This window comes from Chlorocebus sabaeus, chromosome 8 (assembly GCF_047675955.1).
Source record: "Chlorocebus sabaeus isolate Y175 chromosome 8, mChlSab1.0.hap1, whole genome shotgun sequence".
Taxonomy (NCBI): Eukaryota; Metazoa; Chordata; class Mammalia; order Primates; family Cercopithecidae; genus Chlorocebus; species Chlorocebus sabaeus.
Genome location: NC_132911.1, coordinates 8,646,767 through 8,669,027, shown reverse-complemented (window position 1 = coordinate 8,669,027; position 22,261 = coordinate 8,646,767). Strand labels below are relative to the sequence as shown.

General features: G+C 50.1%; 1 protein-coding gene across 4 annotated transcripts in view; it reads left to right on the top strand.

Moving 5' to 3' along the window:
- Positions 1–22,261, top strand: part of BLK (BLK proto-oncogene, Src family tyrosine kinase) — a 71,566-nt gene that overhangs the window by 42,964 nt on the left and 6,341 nt on the right. For 3 of the 4 annotated variants that reach the window (XM_007961646.3, XM_037983833.2, XM_073017930.1), the window contains 9 exons: positions 6,834–6,957; positions 9,655–9,706; positions 11,622–11,715; positions 12,589–12,687; positions 13,728–13,831; positions 18,399–18,545; positions 18,976–19,128; positions 20,215–20,394; positions 21,557–21,633. In XM_007961646.3, coding sequence (XP_007959837.2) covers positions 6,835–6,957; positions 9,655–9,706; positions 11,622–11,715; positions 12,589–12,687; positions 13,728–13,831; positions 18,399–18,545; positions 18,976–19,128; positions 20,215–20,394; positions 21,557–21,633 — 1,029 coding nt within the window. In that variant the 5' untranslated portion in view covers position 6,834. Of the gene's footprint in view, positions 1–1,555; positions 1,868–6,833; positions 6,958–9,654; positions 9,707–11,621; positions 11,716–12,588; positions 12,688–13,727; positions 13,832–18,398; positions 18,546–18,975; positions 19,129–20,214; positions 20,395–21,556; positions 21,634–22,261 lie in introns of those variants that run through there. The other variant, XM_073017931.1, reaches the window with a different exon arrangement.

The following is a 22,261-nucleotide window of genomic DNA, read 5'->3' as shown; positions in this document are numbered from 1 at the left end:
TCTTGAACCCCTGACCTCCAATGAACTCCCACCTCAACCTCCCGAGTGCTGGGATTACAGGCGTAAGCCACTGTGCCTGGCCAATATTCTTGACTTTAGTATATTTTGGAATGTTTCATAAAAAATAGTTTTAATCTAAACAAATCTATTATAGCCATCCTTCTCAGGTCTGGCTAGCATTTTCTCCCAGGTGGAAGTAATTTCTTTTTGCTGAGCTCACAAAACACTTTACCCAGGCGTCCCTTTGGTACAGAATCGTGCCCACTCTGAACTGATGGAATCGGGTGCGTACCTTTCCTCCTTATTTTCCTGTGAGAGAGGGCACCATCCTTGTTTCAAGCCCGTACCTTCTGCTGTGCCTGACCTAGTTCATGGTTGACAGAAACTGAATGTTTGTGGCTGAATGAACAGAAGAAGCTAGCAGCTAAGAGCCATTATCGGGGCTGTTTCAGGTTCACATGTGGAGAGGTCAGTATTGGGACAAAGGTGAGGAAGCCTCATTTCAGTGGTGTTGTCCTGAGTTGAGACACGAAACATGAATTTCAACTCAAATTCTTTGGTCCCTTCTTTAATTCAGAGCCATAGGCCAATCGCTGTAGTTTCTTCATTTACAAGATGGGTATAGCACTGGTGGTTTGTACTGCAAGGACTTGGAATCCTGGATGTTGGCGAGATGCTCCACAAGGGATCTGACATGGGCAGCTGGCGTGGCATTTTGGTCGCGACACCCAGGGTGAGCCCCAGCTTTGCCAGTAGGTTCCCGTGTTCTACCTGGATGCTACCCACCTGTGTCTGGCAGGTCAAGTCAGAAAGGCAAAGTTTCCAGCACATAACATGGCAAGGCTTCCAGACACAAAATAGCAAAACTATTTTGCCACAGGGGAGATGACAGGGAATCTGAACTATCCCCTCACAAGGGACACGGAGCCTCAGGCAAGGCCACACATGCACCTATTTTGTGCAGAGGGCTCGAGCAGCCCTGGAGACAGCGACACCCTCCAGCTGCCAGCTCTGCCACCTTCAGCGTGACCTGAGCGAGCCACCTCACCTCTCCTTCTTCCGTGGTAAAATGAGGATAACTGTAACCAATTTATCGAGGCTATCATGAATATTTTTTTAAAAAACTCATCTGTCAAGTGCTTTTCAACCATGACATGCTAGCCAAGTGCAAATAAGGAGTTTCTAGTTTCTCTGTTTTTAGTTGTTGCCTCCACCATGCCCCCTGTTTGACTGAAGCTGTGTTTCAGGCTTTGAGCATCTCCCCAGGCAAACATTGACTGCCCTGCTCCGGTGAAAGTCTGCATAGAGGGCCTAACTGGTTTCAAATAAACAAACAACTCCCCTTCCCCACTTCCCCTCCTCTTGCTAACTCCCCCGACTAGACACACATGCACGCCGTGCACATGCATGTTCTCTCACACATGCATATACAAGTGTACGCATAGACACACACACACACACACACCCCTATTCAAGCACATACACATGTGTGTATTGACACGCATGCTGTCTCTCTCACACACACACAGGTGCACATAAGTGTGCATGCTTCCTCTCCCACTCTCACAAACATACACAGACTCACATCCTCCCCCCAGTGCAGCAAAGCCACCTGGAGCCCTGACCAGTGTGTACTGCGTTTTGCCTCAGTCTGGACTTCTGCACTTCCTGGCTCCACCCCACCTGAAACTGCTGGGTGCAGCCCAAGCACCAGTGACAGCCCTGGTTGTCACATGGCCTCTTGAGTAACCCAGGTCTCCAGTCAAAGCCACTGGAGTAGGGGGACCCACAGAGATCTTAGGTACTCATGAGAGTTATGGAAAATCATCTGCACACACACTGCTAAGGAGTCAAAGGACATAGAAGTGTAAGTAGTGGGCCGTTTAATCTTAGGAATTTTACTTTCTGTCAGGTTCTTTGTTCTTTGTTTCGGTGGACACAGGTGTTTGCCAGGAAGCTTAAAGCCAATGGCAATATGGCTGGCCGGACAAAGAAAGACGAGAGGGCTGGTCACCTGGGCAGATGCGGAAGTATGAGTCCAAGTCTGGGGAATATAATAGGAGCTGCTGACCGCTGGCCCTTCGTTGAGCCAGGGAGGCTGAAGGGGCCACGAAAGGCCTGAGGTTCAGGCAGCCCTGGCTGGCCACTTAATGGTCATTGTCAAGAACTGCAGGCTGGCCCTGGCTCCAGGCCTTATCTTATGCCCCTCTGTTGTCGGGCAAATCACTCACATCTTCCTTTTATTTTTCTGCTTGTATCAGTAATATATGCTTAGTATTAAATAATTCAAGAAATATATACAATTACAAGAAAGAAAGTCAAAGTCACATGAAGTCCTATATTCCAAAATAAAACAGTATTTACCATTTAGAAAATATTTTGGGGGGCCCTGCTTTGCATTAGCACACACACAGTTTTTTAAGTCTGCTGTTTTTTTTGTTCTTTGGGTGTTTTTTTTTGCCTTACACCACACCTCTGTTTTGTACTCTCCCTTCCTCTAACAATAACCACGGTAAACAACTTGGTGTTCATCCTCCCCAGCCTCTTTCTGTGTAATATGCAAAAATATCTACACACCTGAATAGAGGTTTCTTTTCATTTGGTGTTTGCAAATATGGGATTCCCTCATGCACCTCTTTGGGTCTTGCTTTTCTCATGTAACAACATAGTACTGAAATTCCTCTTGACCTCACTGGTAAAGATCTGGCACATTTTTTTTTAGTAGTTGTATGAGAGATTGGTAGAGTGTACATTTATTCAATAAGTCGTTAATTGCTGGGCAGTTACATTGTTGTTCTTTGGGATTTTTTGGGGGGGGAGGAGATTGTTTTTCCAACTATTACTACAACAAACATTTTCATCTGTCACATATGTCTATATAATGATGTTTTATTAACCTGAGATAGTCCAGAGTGGGACTGGAAATCAAAAGGTATGAGTGCTTTTTTATTTTAACAGAATTTAAAAGATTGCCCTCTAAAAGAATTTAAAAGATTGCTTCTTCCAATAATAGTTTTTGTTTTGTCTAATAAATATTTATTAAGCCCACACTCTGTGCCAGACATTGGTTTAGCAATTTGGATTCAGCAATGAATAAAACAAAGATTCCAGCCCTCACAGAAGATCAGTCCTAGAAATGGAGTGTGAAGGAACAAATGAAACAATAATTATAATAAACACTTTACTATTTGGATTTGTGTTGCACTAACTTCCTATTTCTTATCTTTACACATTTTTCTATTGAATGGATTATATGCTACAATATACTTCTTGTCAAAATTTTATGAGCTTTGTATATATTGTGAATAGACATTTATCTGATGCTTTGCAATCTCTTACCCAATCTATTGCTTATCTAAGGACTTCATGAGTAGTTTCTTATACCATCTAATTTTTTTTTTTTTTTCTGAGACAGAGTCTCGCTCTGTCGCCCAGGCTGGAGTGCAGTGGTGCAATCTCAGCTCACTGCAAGCTCTGCCTCCCGGGTTCATGCCATTCTCCTGCCTCAGCCTCCCGTGTAGCTGGGACTACAGGCGCCTGCCACCGCACCTGGCTAATTTTTTGTATTTGTAGTAGAGACGGGGTTTCACCATGTTAGCCAGGATGGTCTCAATCTCCTGACCTCGTGATCCGCCCATCTTGGCCTCCCAAAGTGCTGGGATTACAAGTGTGAGCCACCGCGCCTGGCCACCATCTAATATTTTTAATGTTTATGAATTTGTACATTTTTTGTTCTCTCTTAGCTTCTGGCTATTCTATCTTTGTTTGTAGTTGTCTCCAAACTCTAGGTTATGTACACAGTTTCTTCCATTTCTTTTAATTACATTTTTGTTTTTTTATTTTTTTCAGTCATACACCTAGAATTTATTTTTTAATATGGTGTGAGGTAGGGGTTCAATTGTATTTTCCTTAAAATAAATAGCCATTTTCCTAATATCATTTATTAAAATAAACTATCTATTTTCTACTGAATTAAAATGCTATCTTTTTCACATATGCAGTTCCTCTATTTACCAAAATCTGTTTGTATGTTTTTTATTCTGCTCTGATGATTGTTGTCTACTTTTATTATTCCAATTTCATGCTGTTTTGATTGCAATCTTCTATTTCATAATTATAAAGCTAGGTTAAAACTTAATTTAGTCATGTAAAGCTTCAGATGATTTTATCCAATTACAAATTATAATTTTAATTAAAAGAACATTCAATTTATATTAGGAACAAGAAAAACATCACAATCAAAAAAGAGAACAGAGTATAATAATTACAAGACAATACTACCTAAAACTATGGCAACGAATTGGAAAATGTAGATGAAATTAAAAATCTCCTATAAATCATCAAAATGGCACAAGGAGGAGAAAAAATGAGAATAGATCATTCCTATAGAAGAGATTGGAAATGTCTTTAAAGGTTTACTATTTGATAGGGCCCCAGACACAGATGGCTTCATAACTGAGTTCTATTTAGCCTGTGAAAAACAGATAACTCCGATGTTATGAAACCACTCAAGACCATAGGAAAAAAAAGAGAGAGAGCTCCTCAATATCTGTTACAAAGCTAGCACACCTTAATGCTAATGCCTCATAGACAAATCTCCCTTGGGAATATAGATTCTCATTCCAAGTAAAATATTAGCAAAGAGGGCCGAGTGTGATGGCTCACACCTGCAATCCCAGTACTTTGGGAGGCTGAGGTGGGAGGGTCACTTGAGCTCTGGAGTTTGAGACCAGCCTGCATGACATGGCAAAACCCTGTCTCCACCAAAAATAAAAAATTTAGTAGGGCATGGCAGCACATGCCTGTCATCCCAGCTACTTGGGAGGCTGAGTGAGAGGATCACCTTAGCCCGGGAGGCAGAGGTTGCAGTGAGCCAAGATTAGGCCGTGGCACTTCAGCCTAGGCAATAGAGTAAGACACTATCTCAAAACAAATAAAATAAAATAAAACAAAATAATTAGCAAATAAGAATCCATCTGTGTGCCAAATAGACTAATATGCTGTAATCAAATAGCTTTTTTCCAGGAATGCAAGGATGTTTCAATGACAGAAAATTTACCAACATAATTTATTACATTAACAAATTAAAGGTGAACATATATCATATTGATAGATATTGTATAGGCACCTGGTAAAATTCAGTAGCCATCCCCAGTACAAACCCATCATCTCTCTTTTTTTTTAGATGGAGTCTCATTCTGTTGCCCAGGCTAGAGTGCAATGGGATGATCTTGGCTCACTACAACCTCCGCCTCCCAAGTTGAAGTGATTCTGTTGCCTTAGCCTCCTGAGTAGCTTGGATTACAGGCCTGTGCCACCGCACCTGGCTAATTTTTGTATTTTTACTAAAGATGAGGTTTCAGGCTGGTCTCGAACTCCTGACCTCAAGAGATCTGCCCGCCTCGGCCTTCCAAAGTGCTGGGATTAAGGGCATGCCCAGTCAAACCCATAATCTCTTATCCAAACTTCTGAAACCCTAAATCTCTGAAAACTAAAGTGATACTTGTAACCCTGGCACTATAATTCACTTGGTGGTAAAGCTGATCCGAGCTCACATAAAGAAATACTTACATATAAAAAGTGTCATTCTTTAAAACTGTACATTATTATGTGTTCTGTATGCAATGCATACTTAAAAAAACATACTTGTGAATTTTTTGCTTTTGTGGCTTGGTGTCCTATATCCAAAATTATTATAGAGTTTTCTTTTTCAAGGTGGGTTTGAGGAACGGTGACATGAAGAATGTGCTTTCAACTCTCTGGAAGAAATTCATGACTGTGTTTCACTTAATCAAAGACACCACTGACAGAAAGGCTAGCATTTAATTTATATATCACTAAAAGAGGAAAAAAATGCTGCTACTAATTATACTGCAAAGCATCCTCCATTGTGAGACACCTCCCAGTTCAGAGATATTGAAATGTGAAAAAAAGGTGCATCTTAGAATTGATGAAATATGGTGCGTACATCCGAAGGAAATCACCACTAACAACACGCCCTTCCAACACACGTCGGGATTTGGGTGCTTCCTCTCTATAATATCTGCATCTCAGGGAAGAGCCCGATGTAAGCACAGGAGTGCAGTGGTCTCCAGTCAGACTGGACTCCAGAACTGGCTCTGCATGGGCCAGTTGTTTGACTCTGAGCAAGCTCCTTAACATATACATAGCAGCCCCTGGAATGAGGATGCTGACAATATGATGGTGTTGATTGCGTCAAAAGGGCCTTTCCCACATCTGTCATCCTAAAATTCTTTACCAAAGAAAAAAACCGGACCACATCTTCCCACTTTAAGGAGACTTCCACTGTTACTGTGAAGCCACAGCTGGGCCTCGATGCCTGTGCTCTCAGTCTGTCCTAAAGGTATATAGTGTCTCACCCAAAAATCTGAGTGGGAGAGAGCCTTAGTCATCTTCTAACAAAGCCCCTGCTGCTTACCAAAGAGCTAATGGGGTTGGAGAGAAACTGTCACTTTCCCAAGTGACACAGCCAGTGACAAAACGAAGACTAAACCCAGACACATTGGTGGGCTCTTTCTAGAACACCACATGGCCTCCTGCTCAGGCTCCTGTCCCCTGAGGACCGGGATCCACCCCAGCGGTTTCTGGCGGTTGTCTCTGGTCAGATGGTTTCTGTGTCCTAAATGCAGTGCTTTCTGGTCCATGGGCTCCTGAAAAAAAGATGGACACACATTTAGCCCACCCACCTGCTTCGACCCACGTTCTGACTTCCACCCCACCTTTCTAATCGGCATCCCAGAAGGAGCCCCTCTGTGCAGAGGATCTGAGGCCCCGCTCTCTCATGTCCTCCATCTGCTGTGTGTCTCCGACAGGATGGGGCTAGTGAGCAGCAAAAAACCGGACAAGGAAAAGCCGATCAAGGAGAAGGACAAGGGCCAATGGAGCCCCCTGAAGGTCAGCGCCCAAGACAAGGACCCCCCGCCACTGCCGCCCCTGGTGAGTGATTGCCCACCACCCACCAAGAGCAGGTTACTTTCTTCCCTTATGCCTTAATGTCCACATCTGTAAAATGGGTATAGCAAAAGTACCTTCCTGATAGGGATGTAACGATCTGCAATGTATAAGCAGGTGTGCCATGCAATATAATACGCACAGGACCCGGCCTGGTTAGCTCCCAATCATTCTTAGCCAGAGCTCATTTCTCAAGGGCAGCCTTGAAGAGAAAAAAAAATTTAAAAAGGTCAGCGTGGGGAGAGGGTGTCATAAGGAAGGATCCCAGTATCTAGCAGCAGCTACTGTCTCTCTTCTCCCCAGCAGCTCCTAGAGACCCTTCTCCCCTATGTGGCATTGCCGCTGGCATTCCGAAGAGCCTGCCTTCCTGGGATAAGCATCATGAAACAGGAGGGTGCCTGTCCTCACCTCCCGAGCAGGTTCTCAAGTTTTCCTGGAATCCTATGGGCATTTTAAATGAGGAAAACTTTCCAAATGAAAAAAAAGTGAAATTTCAAGTGAAAAGGTCTTATTGGTGGGGAATGCATTTTCCTAGTCGTGCAGCTTGATTTGTTTATGAAGCAGTTAGCGCTCTTTGATGGCTACTGCATATCTGAAGACACTTTTTTTTTTTTTTTTTGGAGACAGAGTCTCTCTCTGCTGCCCAGGCTGGAGTACAGTGGTGGGACGTTGGCTCACGGCAAGCTCTGCCTCCTGGGTTCAAGTGATTCTCGTGCCTCAGCCTGCCGAGTAGCTGGAATTACAGGCACGTGCCACCACACCTGGCTAATTTTGTATTTTTAGTAGAGACAGAGCTTCACCATGTGGCTAGATTGGTCTCGAACTCCTGACCTCAGGTGATCCACCTGCCTTGGCCTCCCAAAGTGGTGGGATTACAGGTTTGAGCAACCATGCCTGGCCTGAAGATACATTTTTAGATGACTCTTTGTGCCCCCTACTCCCTGACCAGTGACCCCTTTTGGTTTGGGGCAGTTGGCAGCCATACCTGGACCCTCTCCTGTGCTATCTGCATGTCCACGTGGTCATCTCTTTATCCTAACAGGGACCTGATGGGGAGACGGGGATTACTAATCCCACTTCCTAGATGAACCCAGGCATCTTGCCTATCTGTGTCCCACTTTAGCACCGGGCTCAGCGCACAACCACAAGATGTTTATTGAATAAGTAATTGATCAAATGGGGAAACTTGGGCTTAGTCTGATCGAGTAATTTCCCCAAAATTATATGATAATAAGTAGTAGCACCTGGAATTTTTTTAACTTAAAAGAGTCACCTAATATGTATATGGAAAAAAATATGATTACTCATTATTCCACTATGTAGAGTGACCAGAGTTAGCTCTTTAGAGCTCCTGCCTCGAGACCCTTCTTCTGTGTTCTTTCACGTGTTCCTGTTTTTAATAGAAACATACATGCATATCATTTTGCAAAATGCTACTTCAAAATTGTGTTCAATAAATAAGGAATTAAGAAAAGAACATTTGTAACATATGTCAGGTTAAAAGAACACAGCAAAGCGCACACTTGTATAGCCACCTCCCAACTTCAGACAGAGAAAGAGACTCGTTCCTTTGAATCTCCCTCCTCCCTGCCCTGTTTGTACCCCTCACCCCAGGCCCCAGTACCCAGAATCTGTTTATCATTCCTTAGCTTTGCTTTTTAATATTATCACATATGTATTACCCCTAAACAATATTTAGTTTCATTATTCATGTTGTAAACTTTAAGTCAACTACATCAAACAGCACATATGCTTCTGAGACTGGGGTTTTGGCTCCATGTTATGCATGTAAAATATATCGACGTTGATGCACGTGGCTGTAGCTCATTAGTTTTATTGCATGAGTATACTGTAATTTGTTTATTCTTCTGTCATGAGGGTTAGTTCCATGTTTTAAAATTGTTTATGTATTGGCCGGGCATGATGGCTCATGCCCGTAATCCCAGCACTTCGGAAGGCTGAGGTGGGTGCATCACTTGAAGCCAGGAGTTCCAGATTAGCCTGGCCAACATGGCAAAAACCCATCTCTACTAAAAATACAAAAATTAGCTGGGCATGATGGCGGGCACCTGTAATCCCAGCTGCTCGGGAGGCTCAGGCACGAGAATTGCTTGAACCCAGGAGGCAGAGGTTGCAGTGATCCAAGATCACACCACTGCACTCCAACCTGGGTGACAGAGCGAGACTCCATCTCAAAAGAAAAATTGTTTATGTATTATTATTTTTGCTAGGAACACTCTTGTACACGTTCCCTGGTACACATACGCAAAAGTTTCTCTGCAGGATACATACCTACAAATATGCTTGTCGAGTTTTGGGGAAATATACTTTTTAAATATTTTTTCTTGTCAACAAATACCCATTTACAATTTGACCTTGTAATGGTAGAGCCAGGACGTGAAGCCCAAGTGATTGGGCTGTCCCTCATTGTCTGCCTCTTCTCCACACCGGGGCGTCCCCCAGTGTGGTCAGGGCAAGGGCAGCAGAGGGCGGGGTCTGTCTGAGGGTGGTGCTGGTCCCTGGGTACAGAATGGCCCTGTGCAGACCCCACAGGCAGCTGCCTCTCCTCCTACGGTAGATCCCTGGAGATACCCTCACTGTCCCGCTCTGCAATCTCATCCCCCCAGGCGCCACCCACGCAGCAGGGACTAAAATAACTCAAGTGTGTGTTTTCTCCCCGAGGTTGTCTTCAACCACCTTACTCCTCCACCGCCCAGTGAACACCTGGAAGAAGGTAAGAAGGGTGGTTTGGGAACCTGAGGCTCCACAGCCCTCTCCCCCAGGTCGCAGCTTTGTGGAGTTGGAACAAAGACAAGTCGGGAGCAGCTTGAGGGCTGGAGAAGAGAAAACAGGGAAGCTGAGAGAGGTCCCAGCTCTGTGCACCTTTGGGGGGTCTCTTCAGGAACCGAGAACAAGTTTCTTTAGTATGCCTGAGCCTGGGTGGGACTTTTAAAAAATGGAAGACTTTACAAACTGTAAACAAGAACAAAAACAAGAGTGCCAGGGAAGACACACAGCATCATCAAACCCAAGCGTTCAAAGATTCTAACTCCCAAATGCAAAGGGTTGGGCCAGTGGCCTCAGGCCCTCGCCTCTAGCCCCAGTCTGCCCCTGTGGAGGGCACCTTCTTGTTTCCTGCTCCAAGCCACTTCGAGAGTCCCGCCACTGACCACCTAACCACTCACGCCCCCTCTCTGATCCCCAGACTCCACTTTATTTTTATTTTTATTTTTTTGAGACAGAGTCTCGCCCTTGTCACCCAGGCTGGAGTGCAGTGACCCGATCTCGGCTCACTACAACCTCCACCTCCCGGGTTCAAGTGATTCTCCTGCCTCAGCTCCTGAGTAGTTGGGATTACAGGTGCACACAACCACACTGGGCTAATTTTTATATTTTTAGTAGAGAGGGAGTTTCACCATGTTGGCCAGATGGGTCTCTGCCTCGGCCTCCCAAAGTGCTGGGATTACAGGCATGAGCCACTATGCCTGGCCCCTAGACTCCACTTCTGCTCCAGTGGGCTGACCTGCTGGGTACCATAGGGAATGAGCTCGGCCTTTCTGGGCCAGAGGCTCCACCGCTGGGGACTCCCAAGAGGGTGGCCTCGTTCAAAGTGACTTTGCGCAGCCTCCTCATCATCCACATCCACACAGCGTGGGGAAAGGCTGCCTCGGCCAGCCCGGGCCCCACCCACTAACCTGCTCACGCCATGTGCACCGGACATTCAGCACACAGAGCCCAACTCTGTCCCGGAAATGGCGAAGGGGTGACAACAGGTAGATGCGACCCCTTCCCTGGAAAAGCTCAGAATCTGGCACACTTGTGAGCAGAATTCGAATCTTAAAACTTCGGGGAACCACTGTCACCTATTCTGACCCCCTCTTTCCTGCTGAGAAGAGGTGACCAGCCCAAGGTCACACCACTCAGCTCAGTGACAGAGCAGAGCCACCTCACCCGGGGAAGCTAAGCGCTCTCCAGGTGACCTTTACCAGGTGGGTCCTGTGGCTCCCAGAGCTGTGCAGAGAGCCCTCGTCACAGCAGCGCTCATTTGAAGAAGGTGCTCCAAGCTCCTGAGCCCTCTTCCTGCCTTCCGTCCAGGGCCCACGAGCAAGGCGGGGAGCCCGGCGGGGTCACTGGCAGCCACAGACAGTGTGGCAGGGGCTCTGGGCACAGACAGTGGAGAGGCCAGGGCTCCAGCTGCCACGTGGCAAGACCACCCCTTTTGGGGATAGAGGCAGGTGGGGGCAGAGGAGGAAAAGGACAAGAGGAGGCTCAAGGGCCTCCGAGGCCAGGTGTAGAAAAAGAAGATGAGGGACTTCCAGCACTAGGTCCCAATGTGGGCCTGAGGCCACCAGCAGCCCGGCAGTGGCTGCCTCCCTGTGGCTGACCTCTGGCCATCAGCTTCCTCACACACGCCCTGTCCAGGACATAGGGCTTCTTAGTGGGTCCAGAAAGGAGGACAGGATGGGCTCTGGGGGACAGCCCATCCCTGGTGGGGTCACAGGGCCGGGGTGGGGGCCTGTGCTGGATGAGAACATCATTTCCAGCATGGGCAAGCAGAAGCCTGTTCCCCTTGGTAGCCAGGCACACCCCAGTCCCACCTTCCCACTCGTGGGCCCGAGTGGTGGTCATCTCTCCCTTGTTCCTTTCAGACGAGCATTTCGTGGTAGCCCTGTATGACTACGCTGCCATGAATGACCGGGACCTGCAGATGCTGAAGGGGGAGAAGCTACAGGTCCTGAAGGGGTGAGGTTCCAGGATGCCATCCCCTGTCCCTGCAGGACCCCCCCACACACATCTCTCCCTTCTCCGCCCACCACATCCTCCATGGCTGACCCCGGAAGTCTTCTCCATTGCTCCGCCCCCAGCCCTGGGCCCTTTTGTCTTCCTCTCCAGAGTCTTTCTGGTGAAGTGGTTTCCATTCACAACCTCCTGCTCATCCTTCAAAGCCGACTTCCATGCCACCACCTCCATGCAGCCCTTCTGACTCCTTTGGGCATGTGGACCTTGTCCTTTATGCAGACTGGTCTGGCTGTTCCATGACAGCCTTGCATTTAAGTCAGTTGTGTCCGTATTTGTCTCGTTCTCAAGACAGGAGCCCACATGGATTACACACACCAGTCCCGCTTTAGCTCATTTCCCATGTCCTTCTCAGAAACTCCTTCTAGGTCAGCTCTCTCTCAGTGGCCAGGCTTGTCCTGTGGAGCCCTGAGGGTCTGATTTGGTTCTTGAAGTTCTGCAATGGCCTTGAACCAAGCTCACAAAAGTCCTGACTATTGATCCTATACAGGCCACCCAACCATGTTTTTCTAAAGCTTGTCCCCAGTCACTCACCAAGCTCCGAACACGTCCCATTCATCAAGAGGAAGGCTGCTGGCTGGAGCCCTGTGCCCTGTTGGGCTGGCCAGGCTGTGTAGATTAGCTCTTGCCCCTAGAACTTGCCCAGATAGCCACCGTGCCACTGAGCAGTGGACACAAGTCCCTTCCTGCCTGCCGTGCTGTCTACCTCTGCGGATTCTCTGCCCTCCAGGGAGAGATGGCTTTGAGGAGGCCTGGGAGCTGCCCAGAGACGGGCCCACAGGGGCCATGATCACATCTCTGTTTCCCCTGTCCCGTTAGAACTGGAGACTGGTGGCTGGCCAAGTCGCTCGTCACAGGAAGAGAAGGCTACGTGCCCAGCAACTTTGTGGCCCGAGTGGAGAGCCTGGAAGTGGAAAGGTAGGTGGGCATGGGAACCCCCCTTGAGCCAAAGTGCAGTCACTGTTTCTGCTCCCTGGGCTGCTAGGCAGGGCAGGGCCAGAATGGGACTGACCAGGGAGCCTGCAGGCACCGGTAAAGAGGGGACAGGAAATGAGCTCTGCTGGGAAAGGTCTCTCTGCCAGCTCCAGACACATTCAGACTGCTGTGTGACACTGAGCAAGCCACTCTTCCCAGCTAAACAAAAGCATTCCTTCTCCTGGCTTCCCTGGATGGAACCGTCCCCAGTGTCTGATGGCCTCGAAGGCTAACGAGGAGGCACCATGACCAGCAAGCCCTCCCTATAGCCTCCATAGGCAGGACTCAGAGCTCAACCCTCGGGGGCTCCCAGGAGGGTGGCCTTGTTCAGAACTGACTAACATGAAAGCAAGATCCCAACCTTCTAATCCCCCAGCCCCCTCATCCCCCACATCCCCATGGCACTGGGAACATCGGTCTTGGCCAGCCAGAGCCTCCACAAATCTGCTCACAGGGACTTGCTCTACCTGAGGACCGAGGCCCAGCAACAAGTCTTCTCTGGGCACTGTGGTACCTGCGTCTTTCCCCGGAACAGTGTGGGGAACCGTGGGGCTCTCCGCACACAGCAACCACATACTGAAGGGAACATCCTGGGGTCCCTGCTTAGAGAATCTTAGCAGTTTCCCTAATTCAGATCTCAGACCACAAGGAGGCAGGCGCGTGCCTGTGATACGCAGCTGTGCTTTGGGGAGAGTGATCAGGTGCATTTTTCCAAAGCAAAATTAACAAAGGTCACCCAACTAGTGTTCTTGTTTCATTCTAGGAAAACAGTGAGTTCAGGGCTGACAGGAAGCGGGATGGAAAGGGCAGGGGTCAGAGGGCGCTGACTCCATCATGGTGTGAGGAGCAGAGCTCTGGGCCGACTGGGAGCAGAAATGCTAGATTTTATTTCTTGGGGACAGGCAGCGCAGGAGGCAGGCTCAGTGGGAATACTCCGAGGAGCAGGGTCACTGTGAGGTTCACCTATTCCTGCCGTTTTCCAGGTGGTTCTTTAGATCACTGAGCCGGAAGGAGGCCGAGAGGCAGCTTCTGGCTCCAATCAACAAGACCGGCTCCTTTCTTATCAGAGAGAGTGAAACCAACAAAGGTAGGTGTGGGGGCCTTGCCTGCCTTCCCTGCCCAGCGCGTCCTGGGAAGCCCCCTCCAGAGGCCTGGCCCTGGAGTGAGAGGGGAAGGGGTAACTGCCAGGAGAACCAGCAGCTTCTGGACCTGTGTCCCTCCCAATCCAGGCCCTGCCCAGGAGTTGATGTGGAGGCTGGCCACACAAACAGTCCTCCCTGTCCAGGCTGGAAACCACCTGGGCACAGGAAGCTGGGTGGACGGGGTGGTCCCACGTCAGACTGGCCCTGCTACCCAGTCAGCAGTAATACCGAGGCCAACGGGGGCCAGGGAAGGGGGAACCCTGAGCCCTCAACCGCCAACCTCTTTGGAATCAAGGATTGGGAGGGACCTCAAAGAATCCTACAAGATCATCTCAGCCAGAGGCTGCAGGTAGCATACGCGAGGAAGTGGCCTGTGCCCTGATGTAAGGGAAGGGGGTGGTGATTGTGGGGAGCCCATGCCAGTCTAGACACTCATGAGATCAAATCCACTGACTGAGCAAAACTTCGCTGCCATCACCCTCAGGGGTTTTCTCTCTTTCTCTGTCATTTGGCTTTCTTTCCTTCTTAATTTTTTTTTTTTTTTTGGTGTAAAATATAAAACACATATAAAGCTTGCATGAAGTATGAGTGTGTAATTCTAAATTACATAGGGTAATCATAAACAAATCCCTGTGTAATCACAGCCAAGAGATAGAGCATCCCAGACCTCCAGGAGCCTCCTCAGCCCCCCACTTGGGCTCCTTCCTGAGTCAACCCCCACCCCCAAGAGCTACCTGCTGTCCTGACTTGGGTCAAAATCCTTCCTTGCTTTTCTCTATGGTTTTGCCACCATGTCTTGTCTGTTTTTCAGCTTGATGCAGATAGAATCACTGTTTTTGTTTCTGTGTGTCTTGCTCCTGTCACTCTGCAGTGTTTGTGAGATTCTGTGTTAGTTTCCTGGGCTGCCTTAACAAAGTGGCACAGACTGGGTGGCTCCAGCACAGAAGTTTATTATCTCACAGCTCTGGAGGCTGGAAGTCCAAGACCAAGGTGTCAGCAGCACTGGCTCCTCCCGAGAGCTCTCTCCTTGGCTTGCTAACGGCAGTCTTCTCCGTGTCCTCATGTGGCCATCCCTCCACGCATGTCTGTGTCCTAATCTCTTCCTATTGGGACACCTGTCATATTGGATCAGGGCACACCCATATGACCTCATTTTAACTTAATCACCCCTTTAAAGGCTGTGTCTCCACATAAGGTCACTTACTCAGCGCTTAGGGTTAGGACTTTAACATAGGAATTGGGAGTGCACGTGATTTAGCCCATAACAGATTCATTCATGTGATTGAGGATGGTAAGCCTGTTCGTGTTCATTGCTATACAGAATCCCGGTGTGATCGTTCCAGAGTCAAGCGAGCCATTCGCATGCTGTGGGCATTGGATTGTTTCCAGTTTGGGGCTGTTAATGCATGTGCTGCACCGAACCCTATTATGGTCCCTGGTGCTCACTGGCCACTAGCTTTTCATCTGTAACATACTAATCCATTTGACAGATGAGGAAAGGGAGCCCCTAGAACAGGAAGTGACTTGCTGGAGGCCAACAGTAAGCATCAGAGCCCAAAGCACCAGTGACCACGTCATCTAAGAGGGGCTGAGAGGATTCCCAAGCTCTACAATGTGGCAAGCTAGGGTGACCCAGGGACTTCCCACGCAGTATGAAGAATGTTTTGCTTATCAGCCACAATTGGCCACAAGGGACTGGCTACAGCCTTGTGGCCAATTTTAACTGGAGAGGAGATGGTGACAGTGACATCAGAGGAGGAAAAGGAGAGAGAGTGGCTGAAATATGAGTCTGGTTCCCTGTGGTTGGGACAATGAGGATGGACAGAGGTATTACCTGGTGGGAGCACCCTTGGGCTGTCCATTGGTTCCATCTGTGGCTCAAGAACAGCAGCCAGAGAGTGGAAACCCAGAGTATGAAAAGCTGTCATAGCACCCTGTGACTCTCTGGGCACATCATGAGGCCTTGTTGCCCCACAAAAGGGCAGGACCAGGTTGGGGAACAGGAGGGGTGCATTGGAAAGCTGGGGTGCTCTGTGCAGGATTTCTTGGAATGTGCCAATGAATGCATATATATACATATACATACACTTAGATATATAAATTTTATATTTATATCCATATTGGCTATTGTCACTATTCCATTTTTGTGGTAGAGCACCTCTGTACAAGAAACAATTTGGGAATCACTGGAGATGACATAAATGTTTTATTGTTGTTCCAGGACATTTCAAACATACATAGAAGTAGAGAAAATAGTTAAGTGGAACCCCTGGTATCCAACAGCCAGCTTTAACAATTATCAACTGAGCCAGTCTTGTTTCTTCTGTATCCCCCACTCCGCCCCTACTCTTTCAAAGCAAATCCCAAACATCATGTCATGTCACCCTGGAAATGCTATTTCAACCATTGCCTATTGCTAAGGTGAAAGCCCGCCCGCCCCCCACCCAATCTGCTATAGAGGAAGAAGGGGTTCCCTGTGAGTCTGGCATCTTTTCCTGTCCACGGTCACCCCAGGAAGCCAGTCCAAACTGGGAATTGGCCAGATGGGACCAGAGCTGCCGGACTGTTCAACCATCCTCACCCCAGCACATGCACATACACATGCACACATTCACACACATGCACAAACACATAAATGCACACATACACACACGTGCATACACAGGCAAGTGTGCACACATATACACATGCACACATGTGCACATATGCACACATGCACCCACATACACACGTCCACACCTGCACATATGCACACACACATGCACACATACACGCACACATGAGACATGCACGCATGTATACATGTGCACATATGCACAGATGTAATGCACACGTGTGCAACACATGTACACACCTTACACATATGTGTGCACACACACAACTCCAAAGCAGGACCCCTCTGCTTCTGGGAGCCACAGCAGTGAATGCAAGACAGGGATGGAAGCGGGGGAGTGAGTTCTACCCCTTGTGGCCTCCGGGGTGTCCCTGAGCCTCTCAAGCCTCAGTTTATTGGTGTCTGTGTGAGGATGGACTAGTTTCACAGCTCAAAGGCAGGCAGTCCTTCAGTGCTGAGAAATCTTAACCTCAGAACCAGGCCCTGCCTGCCCAGGGCAGTCCAGACATACCACAGAGGCAGGGGATCCAGGTTTTGTGAAACTGAAGCTGATGGGATCTGAGGTCCTCTTTACGAAGGATACCAAATTGTCAGAAGCCATCAGGGACCGGGCCTTAGAGCAGCCCAGGCAAGTGAGGGGCCCTAAGGCACCAGCTTGGGCAGCGTCACTGCGTGGAGAGCGGGCTCCTGGTCTCATCGCCCGAGGCACCTGACACAAGGGCAGCCTACAAAATGGAGAGAAAAGCCCTTGATGAATGGACTCCCTAAGGCCAGGCTCGGGTTCCTTAGAGACTGGGGGCACAGCTGCACCCCGGCAGGGTCGGGGAGACAGTTTACAGCGTCTAGGATTAGGCTGGGGTGGGCGTGTAGCGGGGCTGCGATAACAGCAAGGCGCGCTGGCGTATGCCTCTGGGCGTCCTTTTGCGAGTAGGTGATGAGAGACGCACATTGGCTGAGGGAAACTGGAGGGTGGAAGGGGGTTGAGGCGGGGGAATGGACAGGAGAGGAAAGAGCCTCAAGTCAAACAGGACCGCGGAAAACCAAGCGTCCACACCGAGAACGAGGGGTCCGTGCCTGACCCCTGGCGGGAAGTCGTGGTACTGCTCGTGGTAGGCGCCCACTCGGGGAACCGGGAGCCCCCCCAGCCTGCCGCGAACTCTGTGGGCCCCAGCGTCCCCATCTCCCAAATAATGGGTAGGGGGCGGGGTGAGGTCATGGTACCCAGGTAGCTGGACAGATGCATTTTATAAAAAAACATCAAGTTCATGGAAAAACGTTTCCTACCTGGAAACTCTTACCTCCTAAATTGTCCTTAACCCTTGACATCTGCTACCACTTGCCCGCGGGAAAACATTAACCTAGAAGACAAAATAACAGGTGTATGTAACACGCAGCAAATGAATTTGAACAGAGTCCCTGGGAATAGCTTATTAGACTCTCCGCCATGGACATGGTACTTGCAGCTGTGATTGGCTATCTGCTTGTAGGAGTAAGGATACCCTCTTTAGCCAGAAAATAAAGCGCCTAGTCCCTCCAACGAGCCTAGATTTCTCAATAGTCCATGACAAAGGGTCCCCGAGTGACCAGGTGTCCAAGTGGGGACCCACATGATTGCTGAGAAACTGTCCTGCCTGCCGCAGGGCTCTGTGATTCCCCAGCTGAGTTTTGGGGGACAGTGAGGGGATGTCAAGGTCAGAGTCAGATGGAACTTACAGGGGAGGCTTCCAAAAGGGTGGAGGTGGAGATGCAGGGAAAGGGAACTTGTGGAGGGAGTGGTGACAATGAAGAACAGAATTGGGGAACTTTTTTCAAAGCTTAAAAATGAGGCCCAAATCCCAGTCCCGTTTTTTTGTCTTTGTGCCTTACTTCCCTTGTGTGTGTCTCCATGAACCCTCCAGGTGCCTTCTCCCTGTCTGTGAAGGACGTCACCACCCAGGGGGAGCTGATCAAGCACTATAAGATCCGCTCCCTGGACGAAGGGGGTTACTACATCTCCCCCCGGATCACCTTCCCCTCGCTCCAGGCCCTGGTGCAGCACTATTCTAGTAAGAGGGGGGCGTGCAATGGGGGCAGGGACTTGTGCCAAGAGCTCCTGCATCTCTTGCTAAGATCCCCAATTGTGTGAGTCATTGGTGCCACCTTGGGGGATGGAAAGATTGTCCCAAAGTTAGACCTAAGGAGGTAGCAACTCTGAGCACCATGAACTGGTGGCCGTAACTCCCTCTCCTGGCTCAGCAGGGAACCCCTTAGAGAGTAGCAAGCATGTTCAGTCTGAGAGTGAGCAGGTGGATTTTAGAGAGAGCATGCCCTGCTTTGCACAGACGAAGAGAAAGAGTTGAGTGTGTGTGCATGTGCAGGCGTGTGCACACACCCATGGCTGGGGAGGGAGGGGCCCAGCTAGGAATGATACAGCTCCCAAGGGAGAGCCTGGCTGCTCTGGTAACCCCCAGCCCTGTCTTTTCTTCCCTAATGCAGAGAAGGGGGATGGTCTATGCCAGAGGCTGACCCTGCCCTGTGTGAGCCTGGCCCCACAGAACCCCTGGGCCCAGGATGAATGGGAAATTCCCCGGCAGTCTCTCAGGCTGGTCAGGAAACTCGGGTCTGGACAATTTGGCGAAGTCTGGATGGGTGAGTGTGCTCTCCCCCCGGTTCCACCCACGCCGCATCCTGAGTCCAGGCGCAGTATTTTCATAGCGTGTCATCCCTCCTCCGGAAGTCTTGAGAGGGAGCGAGGACAGAGGCGAGGACGCCCGTTTTACAGAGGAGGCAGTGGAGGTACAGAGCCGCATTGTAACAGCTGGGGCGGCTTATCGCGGTAGTAGAGCAGGAACAGAGTTCAGCTCGCCAAGCCCCCAAGTCGCTCGCTCCTTCGTTCTCTGCCTGAAGCTGGCTTTGCCATTGAGCTGCAGTGGCGCACTGACTCCCCTTAGCTTTCCATCACCCAGATGGAAACAGGTGGTTAAACGTGATGAGCCATGACATTCCAGAGCCTGAGTGCACACCGAAGGCAGCCGTGGGGCTTTGGCCGGGTCACTGAAGCTCCAGGCCCGGTGTCCTCACATTTCCATCTCTGCTGACACCTGTCCCCCACCCTGACCACCAGGATATAAAACTCGTGTTCCATTTTATCCCTGGACTGCTCCATGAGTCCTCCCTTACCTGGGGCTGATCCCAGGTCCGTGCCAAGGCCCAGGTCCTCTAGAAACGCGAGTAGAGTTGTCTTTTGCCCTTCAGGGGACTTCATGGAGTGCAGGGAGAGTGTGGAAATACAGGTAGTTTAAGGAGTGGGACAGGACCGCCATGGGGCTCCAGAAGGAGGGAAGGAGGTCCCCACACCTTGTCCTCCTGCCCTATGTACCCCGGTGGCGTGCTCATTCCACCAAGGAGCCATTGTGTGATAGAAGAGATTCATTATGTAGGGGGAGGGGGAAGGAGGCAGGTTCCATGCAGCACAGGACACAGGCCCTGGGTGTGGTGCAAATAGGTGAAATGCCCCCAAGGCAGGGTACATTCCTCCACTGCCTGAGGCCCCGTATAGAAGCGGCCTGGGACACAAGGTAAGCCCCACACAACCACGGCCTCCGGAGCTGCACGTTCCAGCTCTGCCACCTGGAATAGCGTGGCACCTGGGCACTTACCCTGATTTTGGTTAAAGGATCACCTCCGAGCGAGCTCTCTGCCTTCTGAGTGGCTTCTTCACTCCCCTGGGCTCAGGTTACTACAAAAACAACATGAAGGTGGCCATTAAGACGCTGAAGGAGGGAACCATGTCTCCAGAAGCCTTCCTGGGCGAGGCCAACGTGATGAAGGCCCTGCAGCATGAGCGGCTGGTCCGACTCTACGCCGTGGTCACCAAGGAGCCCATCTACATTGTCACCGAGTACATGGCCAGAGGTGGTGTCCCCCGCAGAGCTGCATCCTCAGAGCGAGGCGGGAGGGCTGGACTTAGCAGGAGGAGGAGGGTCCGCTGTGGTGGGTTCATCAGGCCAGGGGGTCCTGCAGATCTAGGGCATGGCACGGTGTGGGGGCAGGGAGGGACAGAGGAGAGGGAGAGTGAGGGACGGAGGGAGGGGGAGGCACGGAGGGAGGGTGAAGTGGTTCTGACAGAGCCATGTTCTCAGCCCAGGAGCAGTTCAGACAGCATTTCTGGAGTGGTCCTTCTGTGCCTAGCACTTTTTGATGCCTGCTGGGAGGGGCTGAGCATTGCAAAGTCAAACGAGCACCCGGCCAGACGTACAGGGATGGTACTAGATCCAGGTCTCCTGCTTCCTGGTCATGCAACCATTTACAACTGTGTGAATATTTTACAAGGGTGGCCAGAGAGGTTGGGCTTGATGGCCTCCAAGGTCCACGGCATGGCCAAGTTCTTATGGGGCAGTAGGCCTGGGATCGGGCCTCAGCCTTTGACCTTCTCACCCCTCCTATGACCCTGACGGCACACTGCTCCTGTAGGATCACAACATGCCCATGTTGATACAGCTCCCTAACAACCGTCCCCAAGGGGCCCTGGTCGGAGGCTGTGCTGGGGGCGCCTCTAGCCTGCCCCTAGGGCAAGCCTCCATCCCTCCCAGCTTTCCGATTCCAGGGGGAGCTGCATTTGTCCCCTGCACCAAACCTGGGGGACAGTTCTCTCCATTCTGGTGCTTTCTTGCTGATGCTTGGTCCTCAGAGGCAGAGGGTGTCTGCCAATGGGGATCAAGGGAGCGAGGCTGACATGGGGGGAAAAGACAAGGGGCATGAACCTTCGAGTCAGAACTGGGATTCCCTTCCCAGCTTCCAGCTGGGTGACTTCAGACAGGTCCCTGCACCTGGCTGAAACCTAACTTCTGGGCAACTGCTGGCATATTGGCTGCTCCTGGGGTGCTGAGGCTAGCATTTTGTAAAGTGGAAGGCACTCGGCAGCAGTAGGTAGATCCTTCCTGATGCACCGAGAGATCTGAGGGCGCAAACTCCCACTTCCCGCCCCCAGTGGGGAGCCGCTCACACCAGGGAGAGGCTGGCACCACCAGGGCTGGGTCACTTTGCAGAAGGGCACTTGCAACTTCTCTTTTCTTAGGATGCCTGCTGGATTTCCTGAAGACGGATGAAGGCAGCAGATTGTCACTCCCAAGGCTGATTGACATGTCAGCCCAGGTTGGTGAAGTACAAGGTGCAGAAGAGGGGTGGCATGTGTCACCTGCTGCCCACAATGGCTGCTCGTGCCTTACCACCCATCTGCTCTTCAGCCAGCAGGAGAAGTCAGGGGGCATGGAAGGCCAACTTCCTCTAGGCAGACATCCCCAAGGTCACCCACTGCACTTGGATTTGCAAACCCTGGCCACTGTGCCTCCTGCCTCACGCAGCTGTGAGGGAGCCCAGGAAACGGAGCCTTAGACCCAGGCAGCTGTGTTGGAACCAAGCTGTTCTGTTCCAAAGGAAGAGAGGGTGAATGGATGTCATGGGAAACACACAGAGTTAGCGAGAGTTTCCTTGAACCCAGCAGGCAAGCGTGTTCTGTTGTGACCTCGTCTCTTCCTTAGATGGTGCCCACAGACATCTCCTGAAGGACATCCCATACCAGGGCCCCTCAGCCTTTGCACAGCCCTGGCATTGACCCCAGGCTGATGGGCAGGCCTGAGCTACACACAGGTGCCAGGGACATGACTTCTCTGAGCCCTGGAGAACAGCCTCGCTTTCTGACACCAGGGTATTGCGAGTGCTAGACCTCCTTGGCTACCCTGGACTGGTCCTCAGTGTCCCTCACATTCACATGCAGAACCTT